This window comes from Manis javanica, chromosome 4 (genome assembly GCF_040802235.1).
Source record: "Manis javanica isolate MJ-LG chromosome 4, MJ_LKY, whole genome shotgun sequence".
NCBI lineage: Eukaryota > Metazoa > Chordata > Mammalia > Pholidota > Manidae > Manis > Manis javanica.
In genome coordinates, this window is record NC_133159.1 from 62,530,600 (window position 1) to 62,555,233 (window position 24,634).

General features: G+C 37.2%; 1 protein-coding gene across 3 annotated transcripts; it reads left to right on the forward strand.

The window, feature by feature from the left end:
• On the forward strand, positions 1–23,930 carry LHX8 (LIM homeobox 8). Of its 3 annotated transcripts, none has more exons than XM_073234134.1 (9): positions 1–236; positions 2,196–2,282; positions 2,654–2,815; positions 6,580–6,701; positions 8,715–8,932; positions 9,442–9,545; positions 13,851–13,946; positions 19,528–19,711; positions 23,269–23,930. In XM_073234134.1, exons 1-9 carry the CDS (start codon positions 156–158, stop codon positions 23,343–23,345), a joined length of 1,131 nt encoding a protein of 376 aa, XP_073090235.1. In that variant the 5' UTR covers positions 1–155; the 3' UTR covers positions 23,346–23,930. The 3 variants fall into 3 exon arrangements, with proteins under 3 accessions (XP_073090235.1, XP_073090234.1, XP_073090236.1); XM_073234133.1 differs by having other exon boundaries at positions 5–236; positions 8,712–8,932; XM_073234135.1 differs by lacking the exon at positions 1–236 and adding an exon at positions 246–487 and having other exon boundaries at positions 8,712–8,932.
• Positions 23,931–24,634: the final 704 nt, after the last annotated feature.

Here is a 24,634-nt window from a genome sequence, read left to right on the forward strand (position 1 = left end):
GCCTCTTTGGACGAAGACTTACTTAGAGGCTTCTTGCTCGCTCGGTGGTGTCAGCTTTTATTTGTGCATTGGGGCGGGGGAGGGGGAAGATCGGCAGACGCGGACAGCCTCTGACCCTCTGGAGTTGGTATGTGATAAGCAGCCCTAGCAGTGCCATGTATTGGAAAAGCGATCAGATGTTTGTGTGTAAACTAGAAGAAAAGGACGTGCCGGAGCTGGCAGTTCCCTCTGAGAAGGTGAGCGAGCCGAAGCCTGGCCAGACCAGCTGAATTGCAGTTTCCTTGAAAGGCGAGCTATTTGGGTTCTTAAACCAGGTTCAGAAATTACCTGTAACAGCCTCATCTTCAGAGCTGGCAATTTTTTTTTATTACGTAGTAGCGTTAGTCAGTAATCATTGCCTACCTTTCCCACAAGCTCACTTAACCTGAGGTATGGAGACTGTAATTTGGGAGACGAAGCCTCGAGCCTAGGGCGTTCTCGGGTACATGTGAGTCGTGCTTTTGTTCTATTTGCCGTGGTGATCTTGGCGGTCGGGTAAAGCGAGTCGGGAGGTCGGGGTGGCTCCCGGGTGGGACCAAACAGACGCGCGGCTGCTCGCGCCCTGCTGCCGAAGGACGCCTGCGGCCCTAAGACGCGCCTCCCGCCGCGGGGAGTTCCGCACCGCTGAGGGCCCACCGCGAAGCATTCGAGGTCGGGGCACCTGGAAGGCCTCGGGACATCCCCGGGCAGTCCAGGAAGGCCAGTTTATTTAAAATATCAAAAGAGGCAAACTCTAGGGCAAGGGAGTCTCTCCGTTGGTGGAGTAGATGAGAGAAACTGACAAGCTCTCATCTTACTCTAGAGGCAGAACCGTGGCTGTCTCGCGTTTTATTTCGAAAACCATCTGTAGCCTGTTCGAGTGCCTCAGTGGAACCCACACGGGGCACCGCTGACTTTGCCTTTGCTCGGACGCTGGCTGGGAACACACAACGGACGCGGGGCTTCTCTGCTTAAACTCTGTATAAAGTCTGCGGGGACGCGGCCTCTGGGCTGCCGCGGGAAGTCCGGGCCAAGAGACCGGAGAACTCTGGGATTTGGACGGTGCCTCTCCTGGTGCTGCCAGAGAGAGAAAAGGAAAGAGGCGAAGAGTCAGAAATGCGAAGATGTGGGTCTCTCGAGCTGGGGCTCCCCTACCCCCCAAGCTAGAGTTTTCGAAAAGGCAGGCAGAAAAAGCCCACAGAGGTAGCGCTTTTCGTTAAAGAACAAAACTCCAGCAAAGGCTTGGAAACACTTGGGAAATGCGCTTTGTTGCTTTAAAATATTTTGACCCAGGTTGGGTGAGTTTTTTTAATGGCATAAATTAGATTCAGCTGGATATTTTCCATTATTCGACTAGCTTTTTTGCTCTGGTTAAAAATAATCCTTTAGTAGCTCAAATGTTGACTTACTAAGCAATGAGTGGCAATTTACACCTTAAAGAAACAAGTGTAAATCACTCGCAGCTCTAATTGCTGTAAGTTTACGAAAGAGCTGCTGGCTCGGTTTAATCTGAAGCATTTTCATTCAAATTGTCATCGGAACAAACACCAGGCTTCTTAAATCCCGCTGTAATTAGCTTTCAAGTATCCTATTAAACCTCTTCACCTTTCGGGCTATCCAATTCAAAAAGCCCCCTTTTAAAAATATATATGTGTCTTGTTCTTTTAATTGAGGTTATTAAAGAAATCAAGTTTGTTCCCCCACCCCCCTCCTCAACCCTCTTTTCTTCTCTTCCACTCCACCCCCCCACCCCACCCAGTGCACCCGCTACAGCGCGGTGATCTCCACTCCGCAGTGATTGACATCTAGAAAGAAAATGCTTTGTGCTGGGATGATTGTTATTAACTTGTTACCCCCGGCAGGGGGGCGGGGAACCGACGTGCTCCGGTGAGGTCTCGGGATCCGGAGCCCCGAGAACGCCGCAGCGAGCAGGGCGAGCCCTGGGGGTTCCGGTGGCCGCCTCGCCGCGCCCTGGGGCTGTGCCGCCACCGCCCGGGGCGGGTTAGCAAGGCTGCGCGCCCGCCGGGGCCCAGGAGCCCTAACGGCTGCAAGCGCGGCCCGGCGCGCTGGGTGCCTTCATTAGCTGCGCCGCGTGCGGAGAAGCTGAGGCTCTGGGACGTGCGTGCAGACTCTGAACCTGTGTGTTTCTCCCCTTTTTCCCCCGCTTCCGCCCGCAGTGCCAGGGGCTCATGTCAGAAGAGTGCGGGCGGACTGCTGCCCTGGCGGCCGGGAGGACTCGGAAAGGCGCCGGGGAAGTGGGACTGGTGAGTGGGGAGGGACCCGGGTGCTGGCGAGATGGCAGCGAGGAGGCGGCCCGGAACGATAGGCCAGTGTGACCGCGTTCCTTCCCGAGCCCGAGCAGCCCCTCGGGCAGCGCGTGGAGGGAGGGTCTGGGGCGGGGCGGAAAGCTGAGCAGGCGCGGCGAGCTGGGCAGGTCTGTAACGCACGCCGGGCCGTGGAGGTCAGGGGCCCTCAGCCCCAGCGGGTGCGTGGCGGGACCTTGGATTCCGGGGAGAGGGCGTGAAGCGAGACCTTATGAACTTGGGGTGACCTGGGGGAGCCCCGCAGGTCGGTGGGATGAGGAAAGGTGGAGGGGTCTAGAACCGCCTGCGACGCGCCTCGCGGCTTCCTGCAGGTTAGCCCCGAGGGAGCGGGGGACGAGGATTCGTGCTCCTCCTCGGCCCCGCTGTCCCCGTCGTCCTCGCCCCGGTCCATGGCCTCGGGTTCTGTCTGCCCTCCTGGCAAGTGTGTGTGCAACAGCTGCGGCCTGGAGATCGTGGACAAGTACCTTCTCAAGGTAGGGCAGAGCCGAGAGGCTGGGGGTTACCCTGCGAGCTCTGGGAAGAGAAATGTAACCCCCTCCCTCTTCCATTTAAGGTGTCACTCAAGGTTGTAGGTTTTCTCCGCAAAATAGCCCAAGCAAGGGCCCCTTATACAGTGGCAGCGAGTGGGAGAATCTCCCGTGTTGTTGCAGAATGGCTTGTGTGTGACACGTCGTGGTCTAGAAGTGCCAGTAACTCGGAAAACCTTACCCCATTCTGCAGCAGGGTCCTACTGGTTATTTTTTACTGAGCCTCGGGTTATGGCCCCTCCACCCGCAGTAACACTCACACACCTGCCTGCCTCTGAGAGCTCCACATGAGTATATGTTGACTGGATTCCCTTCTCACTGTCTCCTTTACTGAGAAACATTGTAAAAAAAAAAAAAAAAGGTGTCTTTAGAGGGTCTTTTCTGGACAGAATTTTTCCATGGTCTTATGTTCACTTACAGTTACCTAGGGCTTTTCCAAAGCAGCATTTAGCAGGAGAATTTAAATAAAAAAGTTTCAGTACCTTCCTCCTTTTATTAAGGTTTAATACTTGGAGGACACTTAGTGCTTTTTTCTATGTCATCTCCAGTGCACGGGGAAAAAAAATGTAAACTGATGCAAAATTAGACCAGACCAAAAAAAAAAAAAAGGAGAGAGAAAGAATAGAAAATGCCTTGGATGAAATGCTTCAAGTGGTTTGAGAGATGACTGTTTTAATTTTACTTCTCTCTTAAAATACTGTGGGGGAGCTTTGGAGCAGAAATTTTGGCAAGCCACAGTAATCCATGTCATTGCACACAGGATCGTGGTCCCATGTGTCTTAATCCTAATACCATGGGTTTTCAGTCTAAATAGCTCTTTAAAAACCACTATTTAGAATAATCTCTCCTACACTGAATTAGTGCAGACAATTCACTTTTTATTTCCTCCCCACCAATCCCCTCTTATCCCTTGCCCCATTTTTCAAAAGGGTTAATTGTGGAGAGTATGAGTTGAAAAAGCAAGTTAGTGGGCTTCTTTAAATTTCTACCTCAAAGTCCAAAGCTGCTTTCTGTAAAGTGGGAATGATACCCTGTAGAGAAACCCAGAAAAAATACCTAAAGAAGATTTGGTGAAAATACTAGTAAGTGACTAATATAACCTTAATTGGTGGTTGATTCTGAAAGCTGGCAAATTAACATGGCTTTCTCTTTAAATCTGCATTCTTAAAATCACTTTTTCAATGTCTCTAGACCTGAGAAATTTGGTTATATCAAAATCATCTTTTGGATCAAAACTAGCTTCTTATTTTCAATGAGCCTTCTCAATAACTAGCATAATCTTTAAAAATGTTTCTAAATGGATCTGTAAAAGGCTTAACACTTCATAGCAGAGAGGATATAGAAAAAAAGGTTATTATAAAGTAACTGTTAATACACCCTCTCAGATAAGTGTCTAATATTCATCTTTTATATGTTAAAAATATATATACTTGCATTATATAAAATACCTAAGTTATCTAAATGAGTAATATAAAGCTTTGTTATAGGACTGGAGTCCTCCCAGTGAAGTCTTCTATGTACAGTCTTATTCTACTCCTCCTTGTACATATTAGTGTATTAGCTCTAACTAAAGTTTGAGACTATATGATTATGTAAAAACTCTGAGTTCTTTTCTCTCCATTTGAGTACTTATTCTTCAGGTAAGTTTGAATTCAATTAAAGTCATTGGTAACAAGTAACTGTTAGACCTAGTAAAGTATCTGAGGGTATACCTGAAATACTGGTATAGTACAGAAAAACAACATCTCATGAAGCAAGTAAAATGTACTTAGAATAGAAAAGTATGAAAGGAGTTACATGTATTTACTGTACCATCTAATACTTCAGTGCCGTGTCATTTGGGTGGTTTTTCTGGCCTGGTTCTGTATGTGTGCCCGCGCTTGTATATACACACACTCATATTGAAAGATTGGATCAATACCAGCCATCAGGAAAGATTTATGTCTTCCAGAATTTTCTCCCTTCACCTTACTTTTTACTTTCCTCTCCCCCTGGAAAAGAAATGGAAGATGAAGCAAGGCTTATTTATTTATTTTAAAGTAAAAGGTGACAATTCAGGCATTAGGTTTACCTTTGACCATGACTCTGCCCTGAAGCCTGAATCTACCCTTGTGGGTTTTTTGTTTGTTTGTTTGTTTGTTTTTAAAGAGCCTGAATAAGATCAAAATGCAGAAGGCCCAAACAGTAGAATTCTAAAGGAAGCCAGTACATCTAAGCTTAAACTGAATTGGCCCACTTTAGGAAATAATAGAAGGAAAATACATTATTGTTTCCAGTTCAATATTGACAGTTGTTATTTTTTATTCTGATTTCCTCAGATTGTTCTCTGTTATATTTTTGCTATTTTCTGTTTTCTTGTATAGTGAGTGTACAGTTCTTTTATGCCAAGACCAAAACTTAAAATTTCTTTAATTTCACCAAAATGATATTCTCATTAATGCTTTGGTAAAAGGCACATGACTGTAATTAGAAGCCAATGAAAATGTTTTCTTCAGCTTCAAAATACCTTTTACATTTCACATTACAGACAGTTGTTTTGAACAGTAGAATTAATCTGATAGAATTGGACTGGTAGTCTATTATGAAATAATATAGCAAAAGATATTTTAGAATTTTTCATTTTTCCAATTTCCTATTTTAGGCATTAGATCCATTTATAGGGTATAACTGTGCTTTGCATCATTGCTGTTCTTTTACATAAAATGCTATTATGCTGTTCTTTTACATGAAATGAAATTATGCATAATTAAGTATAAATCTAGTTCTTGTTTCCATTTTACAAGAGCAAACTTTTGGAGTCTGTATTACAGGCTGGTTCCATCCAACACATCTTCATTCTTGAAGGATAAAGTTGTATTGTTTATTGTATACTGATAACAGTTTAAGGTGAGGGTAATTATGATTTGCTTCCTGAATTGACAATATTTCATGTTCCTATTTAGAACACAAAGTGCTGAGATCTATCAACCACTATTTTATGCCTTACTACTTGAAATATAAATATCAAACAATGTGTGGGTGCCTTTTTGAACCACTTATAACCAGATGTATTTTTTCAACAGTAGCCAAAAAATCAAGTAGGGTTACCAATACTTTACTCCTTAATTATATTATTTAATGTTAGAAGGGAACCAGGGCTTTGGCTATATCAACATTTAAATTTACCTTAGCAATTTCTGTTTTCTAAGGAAAATGGATTGCCTGGCTTCTTTAAAAGGGCACCTTACACTTTATCCCTCTCTCACTTTACCTGGTGCACAGTTTATAATTATTTGGTCAAAAAGTAAATCGAGAAGTTGCATGACTTGACTTCTTTAGCTAACAGGTTTTATAGTGGAATTTGGTAAAAGAAAAAATAAAAACAAACCTTTATGTAGGACTTTAAAAATGACCAAAATTTTCCCTGTGTTCATAGAAGTTTGATTTCAGAAAGGAAAAAAAAGACTGAATTCTTCAAGGGAATAAAAAGAGCTTTAAACACAAAACATAGGAAATGCTATTGTGATTTTTTGGTTGAGGTCTAAAAATATATCTCCATTCATATTTGCATAAATAATTTGTATAAGTTTGTATAAATTCTTTTTAGATGGAAACAGAGCATGTGTTAAAATATTAAGCCAGTTTTTTAAGTTAATACACAAAACCAATGAATGATATTCCTAAATGCAGTATTAAAATGGCTTCTTAATCTGCCCCTTTTTCCTTCACAGGTGAATGACCTGTGCTGGCATGTTCGGTGTCTCTCCTGCAGTGTCTGCAGAACCTCCTTAGGAAGGCATACCAGCTGTTATATTAAAGACAAAGACATTTTCTGCAAACTTGATTATTTCAGGTATACTGAATTTTTTTTTAATAGACACTCCAAGAGGTTATCATGCAAAGAGAATTTTGTAAGTAGGTCTTCTTGTCTAGTTTTATTTATTGAATTCCAGTTTTTCTTATACAATGGATTTCAAAGTGAGAATGCTTCATATTTTTGAGATATAACTTATATTAAAATAAATATGTTTATATATGTTTTAGGAATTCAACATACTAAAACAAATTTTAAATAATTACTTCCAGTTTAGAGAATGAAAGTTTTAGATACTAAAATGGAAACTTCTTGCTGTTCATAGGTATAAAATGTGAAATATGACTTACTGTGACAGAACCCCTTGTTGGGGGAGTGATAAGACAAATTAAAGTAATTATGGGAGGATAAATATTAAGATTTTGTTAAGCTTTTACCATTTTATTATAGAATGATCCCTAGTTATACACCTGTAAAATGTCAGCAGTTTGGAGACTGTGATAAACTATATTATTTAGAAGAATTGACTATTGCAGTATCAGAAATACAGCAGATCTGATTATTCTGCCTAAAAATCCTGTTTCTTTTTGTCTATTATTTGATCATTGTTTTATGACATTATATTTGCCTAAGATATTAAATGTAACATTTTCTCTGCATGATCTCTTTATAATTGTTTAAATGCAAAGTGTCTTATAGGTTATAATTCAATTCCTAATGGATAGAAATTGAAATCATCCTTAAGCATGACTTTTAAGAATTACCATATTTTTTCTTTATTTCCATTTCCAAGTGAAAAAAAATGTTCATTGTGAAATTGGGAAATTAATACTATATAATGAAGTTTATAATAGTAATTAGTTGTTTACGCTCAATTTCAAAAACTGGTTTCAGAGAGTTTAATAGATTCATTTGAATAAGATTGCTAGGTAATTTAAATCACTTCATAGAACTCAGGTTCCTTTATTTGGTAAAGTTACAGAATTTTGTAGTTACCAGAAACATATTTCTCATCAGGTCTACTCTCCATTTCCTTAAAAATAGTATCAATATTCTTCCTCTTTCACTTAGGATATGATAATCTTAATATTTTTAATGGTAATTTAAAGTCCTTTGAAATATTTGGTTTCAGAGACTTATTGACAGCCTAGTTCTTCAGGATTTTTTCTACTTAAGATTTTATCATACTCTGAAATTAATTTTAGGAGTCAGATTTTCGGATTAACTTATTTTTAAATTCGGCAATATTTTTAAAGATATGTTAACAAAAACAGACACATATGCTTATTTAGTTTGATGTGCATAGGCCGGGCCTTGACTATCAATGTGTTACAAGACATGACAAAGAATGTTCAGTTACTCAGACTGGAAGAAAAAAGAAATATTTAAATTCAGCATTTTGTTACAGTTAACCTGCACTTAATGTGCAGTTAGTGTATCTGATAGTTGTAGATAATATATCCCGCAGGTTAGAAATGCAATAGCTTTTTCACCAAAGGAAACATTTCTGAGTTTTCCTCACCCCCAGAGTGAACAATTTCTGTTCTACCCATTCTTTGACAATATCAATTTGAAATGTTTATGTATTAATTTAAAAAAAGTTTCAAGCATTTTCTAATTATTTCAACTTGATTTTAAGAAGTGATCATTTATCTCTTCAGTAATGTATTTTTGCACTTTGAGATTTCAATCTGGAATGTGTGTGTGATATATGTGTTTGTATCTTGATTCTCTAGGTAATTTATAAATTTTGTTACAAGAGAAATGTTGAAGCTCATATTTCATTTATTTTAAAATAAAAAGTGCAGCCTTCCTTTAATGTAACAATAAGTTTCTGTTCTATAAACAGATTTAAATTATGACCTTATCTCAAGTCTTAGTTGCTTACAATATTGCCTTTTAGAAAAATAATTGATTCCTGTTTTATTTTTAAAAGATTTAAATACTTAGGTTAATCCACTGAGTGATAAATGTGTTAATTTATTCTTAGATTGATGAATATCTCAGCAAGCATTAAAATCTTTGCCTTCCACCTTCCTATTTGTATAGAAGGTATGGAACTCGCTGCTCTCGTTGTGGAAGGCACATCCACTCAACTGACTGGGTCCGGAGGGCCAAGGGGAACGTCTATCATTTGGCATGCTTTGCCTGCTTTTCTTGCAAAAGGCAACTTTCCACAGGAGAGGAGTTTGCTTTAGTGGAAGAGAAAGTCCTCTGCAGAGTGCATTATGACTGCATGCTGGATAATTTAAAAAGAGAAGTAGAAAATGGTAAATATATGCTAAAGTAACTTTGAATCTTTTGGGACAGTGAATACAGGGATAAAACGATTTTTCCTAAGGTTATCTTCATGTATTTTTTTGGTGCAGTTTAATTGTGATAAAACTCATAAAGGACTTGACTGTTAGCGATGGTCTCCATCTGTTTATTTACAGAGAAATCCATGGCATGTGTATTAGCCTTGTGCCATTTTTCTCAGGCAGCAGCCTTGAGTTTAGAGTTCTGTTTTGATTCTGTAACCAGTTTCCCTCTATTTGCCTCCCTCAGGATGAACTGTAGGTGTGCATTTCTAACTTTTTGCACTCTAAATAAACAAGCCTATAAATGGAATATTATTTCCACAGTATATTTCTAGTATGTTTTAAAACTTAAAAGGTCTGGCAATGTAGAAGATGTATACAGTTTCATACCAAGCCAAGAGTTGCAAGAAACCTATAATTGCATGGACTGGTAGACTCATTTGAGTTATCAACATGTGTGGTGTGTTTTTTGAATTCAGGTAATGGGATTACTGTTGAAGGCGCCCTTCTCACAGAGCAAGATGTTAATCATCCAAAACCAGCAAAAAGAGCTCGGACCAGCTTTACAGCAGATCAGCTCCAGGTAGACATGACAATCAATTTATGATTTTTGATGCCCCTCCCCACCAAAACCAACCACGCAACTAAAACACTCTGAAAAACCCAAAACAACAAAAACTTCCATGCTGTCCAAAAACATCTTCATGTTATCAAAAATGTTAGCTTGTGCTTTTTGTGAAAACTAACTTGGTGAATATATGAAAACATACATGTTGCCCTAAAATTTTTTTTTTGATATTCTAGAGCGTCATGATCTGATATGAACTAGTCATTCAGTTTTTGTTTCCCTGGGATCTATTGGTATTAACATCAAAGTGGAAACAAAAGGTCGATCTGTTCTGACTTCCTGATAAAATGAATTTAACCAAAGCATTTACATTACAAAATCTTTTGAGATTCTTAACAGAAAAAGACATACAATATGTGGATCTATGAGAAACTAATGTGTTCGTCTTTTTGACAGAATGAAAAGAGCCTTTTAATGGTTAAGATTATGTATTTTCTGAGTAGGAGAGAATTGAATAAGCTTTATTATAAATAGGGATCTACTTACTGACTCAAATCAAGTTGACACTTTCTTGTATTTAAAAAGGATACAAGGAGATAATTCTATAATTTGATGCTGAAGGTTGATTATATCCCCTGGAAAAGGAGGGATTATTTTCAGTCTGAAAGCCTTAAATATAATTTTATAAGTATAATTTATGCAAATTATCAAGAAAACAATTACTTCCTGCTTCATCTTTAAGTCTACACATATAATGACTCTTCTGGCATTTTTTTCAGATAAGAAATCACATTTTCTAAAAGATTAATGTGGCTGAGGTATTTGTTTTATGTTAAGGTAAAGTAATATTTGTGGAGCACCTACCAGCCTACTACATATTGCTAGGTGCTTTACACATTGTATCCATCTTAGCTCAGACTTTAAAGGATATTTATGCAATGTTAACACATGAGTGAAAGTAATTTATTGAAAAATCAAATAGAGTATTCTAAGACTTGCCAGAATTTAAGATAAATATCATAAATGTGTTTCAGGAGGAAATTTTTATTTTGAAACTGATTAAGAAAGAAACCTCGATGTGACACAGATATTCCAAGGGAATTTAGTGGTGCTAGAAAACAATCTAGCAACAAAATCTAGATTCATTCTAAAAAATTTCCAATCTATGTCAGACATATTGTCTGCATTATCTCCTTTAACAGCAATTCCTTGACATAGGTAGCCTCATCCAAAAGGTACAGAAACTCCCCTCAAGGCAGACCACCAAGGCAATGGGATAGAAGAGATTTGGGTTCTGCTTCCCAAATCTTATGGCTTCTGGGAGACCATGAGTGGGGCTGTGCCTTAACAAAACTCCACTAAATGGCAGCAGTAGTTAAAACAAGAGTGAGATTCTGAATCTTATAGGTAACCTTACAGTTTTAGATCACAAACACATAAGCTATTTGGGCCATGCATTATTATATGAAAATATATGAAATGATACGCAAATCTGAGTCATAAGTTTTAAAAAATGTTTATCAGAGTCATAGGTTTTAAAAATTTTAAGTAGAAGCAATATGCTTTCAAAGCATGTTCTCATCTATTCAGTATTTATTAGGATCTACCTTAGGCCAGGGGTGGCTGAAACAAATGAAATACAATCTTTGACCTCAGTGCCTTATAATTTAGGAATCTGAGATACCTGTAGATTTTTTTAAAACTTGAGTCATCATATTTTGCCAGAACCTCTAATAAATCAGGCAATGTACTCTCATTATCAAATTGTCCTACCTTTCAGAAAGGTGAATATATTCAGGTAGTACCTGAATTCAACAAAATAAAATGATCAGTTAGTTGAGACTATTATGAAGTAGCTGCTTTGGACAGAGGAGAGTTAAAATGTAAGGAGGAAAGATCATTTTCCAAAATTCTTCTTTAGAAACTTATGGGAAGAAAAAATAGTTCAAGACTTACAAAATAGAACAATACTTTTTGTTGGCAAAAATACTGCAAACATTGTCTCACTTGTAGAAATGATATTTAACAACTTCCTGCCAATATTATGGTATACTTATTATACTTGGAAGCACTTAATGATTATTAATATTAAACATGCAAAGGTTAGCACATACTTTAGTCCATTTTCAGGTTGATCTGGTCAGCTGCTATGCAGACTCCTGTTATTCATGGTAGATTTCCTGGCCTTGAAATGATGAGTGCCTGCAGAGGTGTACTCTTTGACCACATTAAAAGAGTTCAGAGAAGGAGGGGGGTGGCTTCAGCATCATTAGAGACTGGAGAGATAACAAAATTAAGTAGAAATTTAAAGGTTTTTTTCCTGAAACTAAACATAAATCAAGCACATCTTTTCCTTTAGCATATTCCATGTCTAAGCCATCAGGATTCATTTAAGTTTTGCTTTATTCCTTGATGACAAATTACTTTATTAAATGTAATTTAGTTCCATTATTAAACTTGTGAATTTGAAATTCATTTGTGAAAAGCATGCTATTTTTGTCTTATAAATTATCATAATGGCCTTATAGGCAAATCCTTAAATATCTATTCCACTTGTCTCCTTGATAAATTAAAAAACAAAGACATAGTTTACTCATTCTTTTTTCTCTTTAGGATGTTATGTGCTCAACTACGTATAAACACAACTCTGCACATGAAGATATTAAAGTAACACATTTGGAGTAGGAAAGGAAGAATTAAGTGAACTGAGTGAAATGATAAACTTTTAGGCTGATTCTGCCTGTTTTTTAAAGTAAAAATATATGTGCTGTTTACAGTGAGCATGTGGATATAGTTGGACAGAAAGCCAGGAATTCCTTATTCCAGAATAGTCACTAATCTTGGAGAACTTTAAAAAATTATATGATTTTATAAACCTCTAAGATTTCTCAGAGCAACACTTATCTTTGACTCCACACTATCTTCAGATTTTCCTCACATTGTCAAGGTTCATTCACTGTGTCACAAACTCTTCAGTGCATACCAAGTGATAGGAAGAGAGATTAACTCCTGGGGATGTGAAGAGTAAGAGGTTTCCCTCAAGAAACTCACTTTTTGCTGTGGAGAGCTAGAATTGCTAACGGATTACTTAGCTACCCTGTGACAAGTGCAGTGGCTGCGGGTATTACATGAGGAGCGTCGTGGAGAAGGCGGTTCATTTTGCCTGTTGGAAAAGCTGTGGAGGCCAGTGCTGCTGGGTCTTTGAATAGATTGGTCACACCCGTTCTTTGCTGGGACATGCACACTCATGTTGGATGCCAGACTCCCCTCTCTCATTCTTCATAATACTTTCTTCACATATTCTAATACTGCCTTCGATTGATTGACCTTTAAGTAATAAAACTCAAATACCTCACTTGATTCCCATGATTCCCTTTTCTGAAAGAATCCAAAGCCCTTGGTTTGTGCTGTTATTAAATGGGTACTCCTTGACCCACTCCACACCTCCCCCTTCACCTTCTATTGGTGGTGGTATTGGCATGTCTGTATCTTTCTCCTAGGAAGTTGAGACCAGAAGAGTTTTTTTATGTTTCACTATCTCATTGCACTTAACACAGTGTTTCCAATCCAAAAGTTCACATTAGGACCACCTGTGTACCTTTTCCATACAACTGATGTTTAGATCTTGGACAATTCTTATTCACTGGGTTGATGGGCATCTATTACGATCCCAAATATTCCTTTGCATAGAGTGAGTGCTCAAAACAATTAATGATGGAGTCATTATCTGTTGCTCTGTGTACTACTTGCAGACTGATAAAAATTGTGGTAGGGGCCTTCAACATGTTTAGCTCAGTAGAAGTTGGGCATAAATGTGGTACTATTTTTGTATTTTTTTAAATATTCTAATGTTAGCAATTTTTAACAAAAGAATAGTAAATAGACATTTATGCTTTTGTGGGTTGTGAAAATGGAAGAAAAGAAAAGGTGAGCTTATAGAATTATCATGTATATAAATGTTGAATCACTGTGTTGTACACCTCACCTGAAACTAATGTAATACTGTGTGTCAACTACCCTTCAATAAAAAATAATTATCTACAAAAAAAGAAAAGAAAAGGTGAGCTTATTTTTAATAGCTTAGTTGAGAGATAAGTTTTTATGTTGAAATGGATACTTTTAAAGATATCAGCAGAGCAACTTATGTGTAAATTTATAAAATATGCACTTTTGATTTACACATACTTCCCCCTCTTGACTCTCAAGTAATAAAATGCTTGTATCCTATTCTGTTGTGCATGTCTTATCTATCCTGTCATCAAAATGCAGACTGAGTTTCTTATTTTTAGCTATTTACTACCTACATTTTTTAAAAAACAGGTTATGCAAGCACAGTTTGCTCAGGACAACAACCCAGATGCACAGACCCTCCAGAAACTGGCAGAAAGGACAGGCTTGAGCAGACGTGTGATACAGGTGATTATTACAAAGGTTAATCAAGAAATACTAAAAGTTCTATTCTTGGTCTTTATGAGTGTGCATTGTTTTTTTTGTAAAGAAATTTCAAAGCATTAGCTTTCCATTTCAGGTCTCTTCACACTTTAACTCAGTTTTTCTAAACCTGATGATTTGCCTTCTTAGGCTAGCTTCCTTTTGTTAAAAGACTACATGAGTTACTTTATTCAGTGTTCACAGCAACCCTAAGATCCTCAGGCTAGAAAAGTCAACTGTGGTGCCAAGCTAGATCTGGTTCTGAAACAAGTATTTTTTTCTCCTTTTCTGTGATTGTGTATGTGAGTTGAGTGGGGGTAAGGAATGTTGATGGCCTTTGGTAAAGATTCAGGTAAAGGGGGCAGTGTGAACAAAGCTAGGAAAGCATGAGTTAAAGCTAGTGTATTGGAGTGTAAGATTTTTATTTGTGAATTGTGGGAGATAAAACTGTTGGAGCTGAACCTGGAAAGGCCTGTGCATGTAGAGTTTTCTCCTGAGCAGGAAAAAAACCATGACATGTAATTTCAGGAAGAAAGGGCTGGTGACAGTACTTGGGAAGAATTAGAACTAGGTACAATTATATAGACAGATTAGTTAGGATACCTGGCAAACTAGTGATTTTTTGAATAAAGCCTTCATGGGGATAGTGACCTAGAAACAAGAAAAGGACCTGGACATTGTAGTAGGGAGGCAGAGAGGTCAAAGCTGACTCTTATATTTTAAATCTAAGTATCTGTGGGAACGGTGCTATTGAGAGGAGAATTACAGTCAAAAGAGAGCTGGTTTGGTAGTTGGGAGGGAGATTAATTGGTCTTTACCTCTGCTAGTCATGCAATGATGGTGGTAGTTGGGCATGTAAATGGGTATTTTAAAGGATGAAGAGAACTCAAGAAGAAGATCCATTGCCATAAAATTGGGTAAGGTCCTTTAGAACAGGACCATAGGCAATAAAACCTGAAGATTGGACTTTAGGGAGAGAGCAGATCAAGAGATGATGTCTGGGACTTTATAACAGCCCGTCAGGGAATGAGTCTTGTGTAGATGTATCACAAAGTCTGAAGGAGTGAGGTGGGTTCAGGATGGAGGTGGTTAACTGTGTCAAGATCTTAGAGATCAGGAAGATGAAATTCCACTGGGGATGGGGAGGTAAAGTCTGATATCATACATGTAATGTTCATTTCTTAAATTGGATGGTTGATAAATAGGTGTTTATTCTTCAGTTTATTCTTAAGCCTGAAGTATTTCATAATTAACAAATGATTTATACAAAGAAGCCAATGGGAAAGGCCTGATGGTACTATAATTTCTCTAAAGACCCAGATTCCTAGTGGATTTGGTTGGCTGCAGTGTAATGAGGTGCTCAGAGGAGGCACGTCTACTGACTTTAGTACTTCTTCCAATGTCCAGGGTATTGCATTTATTTCAAAGTGACAGATTTCTAAAAGGGACTAACAGGGAACCAATCTGAAAAGACTGCTTTCCTTAGAGAAAGGCTAACAGGTTTGGGAAAGGTCTAGAAATCATGTGCTAATATTAGTGGTGACAGGGATATTTATCTGGAGTTAAGATGAGCAGACAGTAAAGGAAGGAATAGTATAAACACAGTATCTTTAAATATACATGAAAGGCTGTCCTGCAGACAGCAGAATCAGCTCTCTGCAAGGGAATGTAAGAAAAGGCAGATTTCACTCATGATAAAGAACTTTCTCAGTATGAAAGGCCATAAAAATACCATGGCTACCACCGGAGATAGTGAGTTTCTTGTTCCTGGAAGAGGAACTTCCTTTATTAAGAAAGTTCAGACTCAATGGGCTGATAGTTCCTTTTAGTCTAAGACTATATTCAGTGACAATGACTGTGGCAGCTCAATCAAATTCCTATTATGTTTTAGATTATTTTGAAGCTGGAACCAAAGGAAAATGGAGGGTTTTCCGAGGGTTTTTCTTATTATTTGAAGAAGTAAGGATCCCAGACAGAAGTCTGCCATATAATTTCCAGGTATTTAGGTCACCAGTAGTATGAGCAAGTTAATTTGATTACAAGCACAGAAACAAAGAATATATTGTTGAATGGTGGCTTTTTAATATGTGAGGATTGAACTTGAATATTTTTGTAAGATGACAAATGAGTACTAGCAAGCAAATATATTATTTGTATACATACATTTGTGTATATGATTTATGTATATAGTCCTTCACAGTATTTTTGAAAAAATAATTAGTGTGATCTCAAATAGTAATCATAACCTTTGTCCAGTCTACTTCATATTCTTGGGTATACTTTAGAAGAGTTAGAGAGTTTTGATTACCAGACCTTGATTCTACAGAATATGCAAAGTAGGTTACCCAAAGACTGGTGAAACAATGGTCTGATACACAGAGACAATCTCACCTTTACTAGCTAAAGTCTGCTTAGTGAGACATTAGTAACAGAATAGATCATCATTGTACTGAATTCACAGAATAAAATTGGATGATTTCACTTTTAACATTCTGCATCCAGATACACTATTCATATACCCTCTCAGATAGGTGAATGATGAGTAGTGTATCTTACAGAAATAGGACAGAACATTGCTTCTAGGGTATTGGGAAAACCTGTCCATATTAGGATCTACATCAATTTTATTGCTGCACATATTGAACAAGGCATAGTTTATTTAATGTATTTCCAATTTTTCATTATCAGTGCTGCAGTGAACAACATTGCATATATACCTTGCAAGTGATTCAACAGTTTCTCTACAATAAATACTTAGAAGTGGGATTGTTGCATCAAAAGATAAAATGGTTTTAGGGCCTTTAACTGATAGTACAAAAATTACCTCGAGAAAGTTCATGCTAATTTATTCTGCCAGATCAGGAGCTACAGATGTGAGTTCCCATTTCCCCAGCCCACATGAATCCTGGGTAGTGTCATTCTTGTAGATCCTTTGCAATATGGTACTCAGAAGATCTCATTGTTTTTGTTAATATTGCTTTATTATCAAGGAACTTTAACATGTTTGGAGTTTATTTTGTAATTTAAAAAACTATGTTTTTAGTCCACCCTTCTATTGGGCTGTTTCTTTTTCTCTCCACCTCAGTGATTTTTATTTATTCTATTTGTCATGTTAAGCTTTCATTGTTCATTAATTTCCTTTTCATTTTTTTCCACATACAGGTTTTATATTTTTATGTATCATATTTCTCAAAAACTATTTTTTCTCATATATTTGGCCTTTTTTATGTTTCTCTGTCTAGAGAGTATGTCAATATTGGCTTTTGTTTCCTTAAACATTATGGTTTCAATTATTTACACCTAACCTTCAATTTATCTGGAATTGACTTCTGGTTACATGAGGTAGGGATTTTTCTTTTTTTCTCGCAAATGATTGGCCAGTTCCTATAAATTAATATTATGCCATGCTTTCCCAATAATTTAAAATCCTATCTTGTGCCCAAAATTCTATTTGGCCCCTGGGCTTCCTCCAAGATTCATTTTATTCATTAATCTTTTTTTTTTCCCAGAATGTCTACATGGCCTGCTTTCAGATTATGTAGTTTACAATTTAGAGATCAAAATATACTTCCTTTATTTCTGCAATAAAGTGGACAACAGGCTGGTTAGCCCTCTACACTTTGTGAACTGTTTCACCAGTGGATCTGTTTGTATTTTTTTCTACTTAAATATTTTAGAGTATGGTGCTTGGAAGAAATTTTAATTTTCGTTAGAGATTTTCAAAGCAGAGGAGAATCAAAAGGGCTTATATTTGAATTCTGAAGCTAGGAAGCCCTCATGTCAGTAGCTTTTTTCTGATATCTTGAGTCCTCGACTATATTTTGTTGTACAAGTTATGTGACACTTTGTGTTCCCAAACTTCTCAGTGTTTGATTACATATTGGTGATCTTCCCAATGAGCAATTTGAATCAGCATTAAGGTAGTTATTCTGCTGTTTATGTCAGGCCTTCTTTATATTTATTTACAAAGTCTGGGATTTTTCCCTTTTTTCTTAACATCTGAGTAGGTTCCATCCAACATATAATTTATTAAAGACATAAGATTCTTTGAAGAAAGTCCAGGAACCATAGTGCCATGTGTATTAGATTATATGTAGTCCTCTGAGGTGTATGTGTCTGGGTACTGTCTGGGGAAAAGGCAGGTGACAGCAGTTCCCTCTTACAAGCTGGGCAATGTATGAATATATCTCCTTGGCTGGGTGGGTGGCAGTAGTGGTACCAGTTGTGAAGGAGCCAGTGGAGAGAACTCTGGAGTAATTGGGTGTGGTCTCTGTACAGGTATCTGAATCTAACATGTCAGAAGATCGGGGGAAAGGCTGTGACTTCCCATTCCTGTACCTTGATATAGGCCTAAATCTTGTTCCTGAAACATTCCTTGTGTGCTCCCTTTCAGCCACCTGCTCAGGGTTGCATATCCCATTAATTATGAATTTTATTCTTTTAGTTTTAACCCGAGTTTATATTTTGCCAGCCCTCTATTTTTGAGTCCCAAGGGCAGGGTGTGGTTTTGGAATCAGGCCAACTTTTCACCGAAATCTTTTTGCAGCTTCATCCTTTTCTACATTCTTCAGACCCAATTCACTTGGGCCATTAAATAACTACCTACCAGCCCTCTGCAGAGACTTATGTGTCTGACCTTCACCTGGCCTTCTCCCCAATCCCAAGTTGTTCTTATCCTAATTTCCTTTAAGTTTTCATCCCTCCACTTCTCTTCTCATGACAAAATTGTTTGGAGTGATAGCAGATAAATCATAGTATTTTAATAGAGTAATTCTATATAGTCAAATTTATCTTGCTGCAGGGAGTTCAAACACGGGCAGGTTAGTTGCTGGAAGTGATCTGGGCAGTCTGGCCTTACTTACCCTGACCTGGGTGTAAAGCTCTGCTTGCTCTGAATGTGCTTCCTTTATTTCTGCGATAGAGTGGACAACAGGCTGGTTAGCCCTCTACACTTTGCGAACTGTTTCACCAGTGGATCTGTTTGTATTTTTTTCTACTTAAACATTACTCAGATTTTCTATTATAAACCTGACCTTAACATGCTTCTTAGGGAATAGCCTATGTATTTGAGAGAGGAATTGAACTCAGCAGGTTCAAATGTATCTGGACTAACTGAATCAAGAGGTTTATAAAAAGCTTGAAGTTCTCAGTAGGGATTTTAGTCATTTGAAAAAGGTTTTGAAAGAAGTCCAGCAGGTGTCTAAGAATACATTTAGTAGGGCATTTTTTTTTTCCAAGTTCTGATTACTAGGACTTTTTCTGTTTTTCTTTTTGTTCCGCATGCCAGTCATAAAAGCTGAGGGGAGCTTTTCCAGAACTCCTGAACTTAGCCCCTCCACAACTTTTGATTTTGGAAGATAAATCACCAAATAGCTACTTTTTGACCAAAGAAAATGACCATTGATATTCATTCAAATATGTTTCTGTTTTGCCTACAGAGTTTTTAAAAAGCTTATTTAGATTTATACTGTGCTTATATGGTAGAGCAGTTGAGGTTGCATTCCTTCCTAAACTGAGTTGGGTAGCTGATATGTGACTTTGCTTCTGTGCTTTTCTCCTCGCTCAGGTGTGGTTTCAGAATTGTAGAGCACGCCACAAGAAACACGTCAGCCCTAACCACTCCTCCTCGGCCCCAGTCACAGCAGTCCCACCTTCCAGGCTGTCTCCACCCATGCTGGAAGAAATGGCTTATTCTGCCTATGTGCCCCAGGATGGGACGATGTTAACTGCGCTGCATAGTTACATGGATGGTAGGTATCCCAACATTTAACAGCTGTCTGCCAAGCCAATCAATAACCAGTAACTTCTAATATTAGATCATTGCAAGTATTCACATTTTGAAGAATTACCTCAGTACCATCTGAAAAAGGCTGTGGGGAGCAGACTGCACAAGAGCAGAATTATCCAAACATTCTCATATAACAGCTTGATGAGTTAATAAGGTTAACATAGCCCTAAAATACTACCCAGATTAGGTAATAGAGCATAATTATTACCCCTGAAGTCTCTCGTGTCCCCTCCCAGTCATTATCCTCATTCTCCAAAGGAACATTGCCTTGATTTCTAAAATCATCTTTTACTTGTGCCTGTTTTGAGTTTTATATAAATTGAACCACACCAAATATATTTTTGTGTCTCGCTTCTTTTAAATACATTATTTGTGAGATTCATCTATATTGTGTCAAGAATCAGTGATTTGTTTGCCTTCATTGTTATTCAGATTTCTGCAGTAGGAATATACCACAATTTATCCACTTTATGCTTGGTAGACATTTGTTATTTCTGGTTTGGGCATTTATGACTAGGCTGCTATGGATTTTTTGTATGTGCCTTTTGGTGCACATTAATTCACACTTCTCTTTGTTATATAACTTGGAATTGAACATAGGATCATAGGCTACATATGTTAAACTTCAGTTGATTCTGCAAAATAGTTTCCCCTAGTGGTTGAACAGGTTGACACCTGGACCGGCAGAATGTTAGAGTTAAGGGGTTCCACATCCTTGCCAACATTTGCTATGATACATGGTGTGGACTTCTTAATTTTGGCTTATCTCATGTCTGTGTAGAGCTATCTCATTATTTTAATTTGCTTTTCCCTCATAAATTATGAGATTGAGCATTTTTTCATTGGGCATTTATATATCTTCTTTTGTGAAGAACCTATTCAGATCTTCTGCCTGTTTGATCTATTTGCTTGTTTGTTTTGTTTTTTCCTTAATTTCTTTTAGTTCTTCTTACACATAATTAAGTTTGCTGAAGATTATATATGTTGCAAATATCTCCTCTTATTTAGTGACCTGCCTTTTTCTACTCTCTTAAGGGTAGGTTTTGCTGAGCATAGGTTCCTAATTTTAATCTGGTTTATTTCATCACTTTTTTTCCTTCATGGGCAGTGGTTGTTTTTTTGTGTGACCCGTTCAAGATACTGTTCCTATCCCAAGATAGTGAAGATATTTGTCCTATGTTATCTTCTAGAAACTTTATTTTGCCTTTGACATTTAGATTTAAATACATCTGAAACTGAATTTTGTATATGATCTGAGATAGGGAACAAAGCTTTTATGCTATATTAATGAAAATACCAATTTCCCAGATGTTTTGTAGTACCACATTTGTCATAAACCAAGTGTCCGCATAATGTATGTGTCAATTTCTGTACCCTCTATTCTGTTTTGTTGGTATATTTTTATGTCAATTCCTAATTGTTTTCATTATGCTAGGCTTATAATTCTTGATATGTAATAATACAAGTCTTCCTACTTTGTTGTTGTTCACGTTTGTTTTGCCTGTTCTTGACCCATTGTATTTCCATAAAATTTACCAACTTGTAAATTTCCACCAAAAACTAAAAGAAACAATTGAGATTTTGGTATAATCATAACAATTTATGGGAAACTGCTGTCTTAATATTGTCTTCCATACCATTAACTTATTCTGTCTTTCTGTTTATTTAGGTCATCTTCAAATACTTTTACCTTCTAGAGTTTTCTATTTAGTAATCTCGGATACCTTTTGTTAAGTTTATTCATAAGCATTTGTTTTGATGTAGTTGTAAATGATATTTCCTCTTTATGTGGAAATCTAGATTGGCAGCTATTTTCTTTAAGCCCTTTGAAGGTATGATAACACAGTCTTCTGGCTTCCATTGTTTCTGTTATTTAGAATATGGATGGTTAATTAACCTGATGCCACTTATTGTTAAGGTCAGATGTTGGACTTATTCTTGCTCCTTTGAAAGTGGATGTCTTTTCTCCCCAGTTTTTTGTGTTTGCTTTTCAGTGTTACTGTAATGTGCCTAGATATGTTTCTCGATTATGTAGTTTGGTGTATTTCATTATGGAAAAGTCTCAGCTTTTGTCTCTTCAAATGTTGTTTCTGCCTTTATGAAAAAATTCCATATTTTCCAGCCTTTTGATCTTCCATGCTTCCATCTAGAAATTTTCTTCTCAACTCTTTTCCAGTTTACTAACTCTCCAATATGCTATAAAATTCATCCATTGAGTTTTTAATTTCAGTTATTGTATCTTCAGTTGTAGAATTTCCATTTCATTTTTTTTTCTATTTCTATGCTGGAATCATCTTTTATGTCTCTTTATTCCTTAATAAAATCATTGTCACATTAATTATACTATAGTTCATGTCTGATAACTTCAATATCAGATCTTTTGTGGGTCTGTTCCTTTGGTTTTTCCTCTTTGTTTTCCACCAAGTCGTGTCTTCTTATTTGCCTTATTATTTTTTTATTGCACTTAAGATATTGGGTAAGAAACCTAGAAATTTGGGACTCTGGATGATATCTTTTGTCGAGGATTTAGTTTTGCCTTGGGCAGGGAGTTAGGCCAGGGGAAAAATACAGTCTAATCAGGCATCAGTTCTGGTGTATTTCTGGGTCACTAGTCCTTGGATTTAACCTTTTGGGATCCCCAACAAAGCTCATGTTTTGATTTGTTTCTGTTGTTTTTAACTAGAGTTTCTCTTCAGTGGTCTCTGATCTTTCATATTTGTTCTCCACCATCCTGCCAGTCGAACTCCTGAAAACTCTGCTAAACTTCTCTATCTATCAGCTGTTCCTTTTCTTTTAAAATTGTCTGTAAACTTGTGGGGGAAAGGTAGCTTCATTTTATTTCCCTCTTCTTCTTGGACTTAAATTTGCAAGTTTGCATATTCAGATGCGTATAAGCAGAATATTTAAAACTTTTGTTTAGCTTTTGTCATTGCTCTCACTGGGAGGTTTGGTTTGAAGCAACATAGCCCTTGCTGAGAGTGGAAACTCCATTTCAAGTTTTGGTTTGATAAAAAATCAGAGCCTGTACCATTGTTGCCATTTACTTACAGTAGCAATTAAACTTTTGTATGTTCACATGAATGATTGTAGTATTGTCTGATTTGAGTGTGTTTTGATGTATGTTTAGGGAAAAGGCAGTTAAGCATTCATAAAATAGAATTTGGGGGGTGGGGGTCATTCTATATAAAAGCTAGGAACATCTCTGCAAAGCTGATGTGTCTTTCTAGCTGCAGGGTAAAGTGCAATGAATGGGGAATGGATGGAGGACGTTAGTGTGGCAAAAGCTTGTGGACACAAATAAAGATTTAGGGGTAAACTGTTACTGCATTCTCCTTTAATACTGTACTCACTATGCTGAATAAGTTAATGCTCCTGTTGAGGTCATTGGAGTGAGTGTAGCTTGGTGCACACAGGTGTAGTGAATAATGAAAGCACATTACTTTGGATTGTTTGTTTGTTTTTAAATCAGTTTTATTCACCCTACAAAACTGATCCACAAATTTTTTTTCTATTTTGTAGCTCATTCACCAACAACCCTTGGACTCCAGCCCTTGTTACCCCATTCAATGACACAACTGCCAATAAGTCATACCTAATTCCTTTTTTTCAGGGATAGAAATGATTAAGGATATAAACTTGTCACTTACTATGTATAAAATACCATTGAAAAGATATTAATTTTTTATTTAACACCTAAGGCATTTCCAACATCACTTTGCTGCCCAGGTATGTATCTATTGTTGGCCTGCAAGACACTTTTATTAATTCTTCATTGTTTTGTAAAACTTATGTTTACAAGAAGAAAACAAATCAAAAATTTTTTTTGTATTGTCTGGAAATAGTTCACACTAGTGTATATCTGTTAATTTATTTGTCATCAAAAGAGCACTTTGCCTAAAAGAAAGGACTGACAAGTGTGCAAAATGTTTACAATCCTTTGTGAAATCGTAGTTTATCATTAGTTTGTATCTGTAAGTTATTGTTATAAATATTACCTGTATTTTTTTGTTATATACAACTTTATACTTTGAAGCTTGTATCTGTGAATTTGCAACTGAAATTTATTTTGTCAATGTTTTCTGAATGAACTGAATAAAGCTTCTGTTGTAGCATGCCATGCAAACACATTGTTGTGTTTGTGTTTGATGAGTTATGGCTGTGAATAACACTATCATTTAATAAGCCCACCCTTCTAAGTTTATTAAACATTTTCCATTCTTGTGAAAATTTCAGCCAGTTTTTCCTCCTTTTGTGTTTTCTCAGCAGTACGTTCACTTTAATCTCTTTCAAATACAGCAACTCTTAATTTTAGAAACTAATTTTTTTTTTGAGTTGTGATACATTTTACTAGGGAACTTTTTTGTGGATGATTGCACTTAACAAAAGCATATGTGAAGACATGTAATTTGGAAAATTATCTCTTTTTGGACTACCTAATAAGATTAATGTGAGAAAAGGCAAAGCAGTTTTCAGAATGACCTTTTTGGGGTATTCCAAGTCAGAAATGAAATCTGGGCCATAAGAATATGTTTCTTCAGGGGCCAAAAAGGAGAACTAGAAGTATTTGGAGTTTCTGAGAAATGTATCTAGAGCAGAGCCTCTTTACTCTTTCTTCCTAGTGAACACTCTTTAGGATTTGTGATTCTGCGAGCTGAAATCTAAACCTCAGGACTTTATTGTATGTAGCTGGGGATGCTTGTCTTCAATTACAGAAGTAAGTAGTGCCACCCTTACTAACTTTTTGATTTATTAAAAAACTTAAGTATTTCTTGTCTTTCATATACAAGTCAGGAAAAAAGAAAAAGGCAAGGAAAAAATTTCAAGAATTTTAAATTTACATCTTTGTTTAACCTAGCATATCCACATCTGGTTGAGGACTGGAAGT

Coding starts and splice junctions, on each gene's coding strand:
- LHX8 (XM_073234133.1), top strand. CDS start 156: ATGTATTGGAAAAGCGATCAGATGTTTGTGTGTAAACTAGAAGAAAAG. Junction 8,933..9,441: donor AAAAAGAGAAGTAGAAAATG/GTAAATATATGC, acceptor TTTTGAATTCAG/GTAATGGGATTACTGTTGAA. Junction 13,947..19,527: donor TGAGCAGACGTGTGATACAG/GTGATTATTACA, acceptor CTCCTCGCTCAG/GTGTGGTTTCAGAATTGTAG.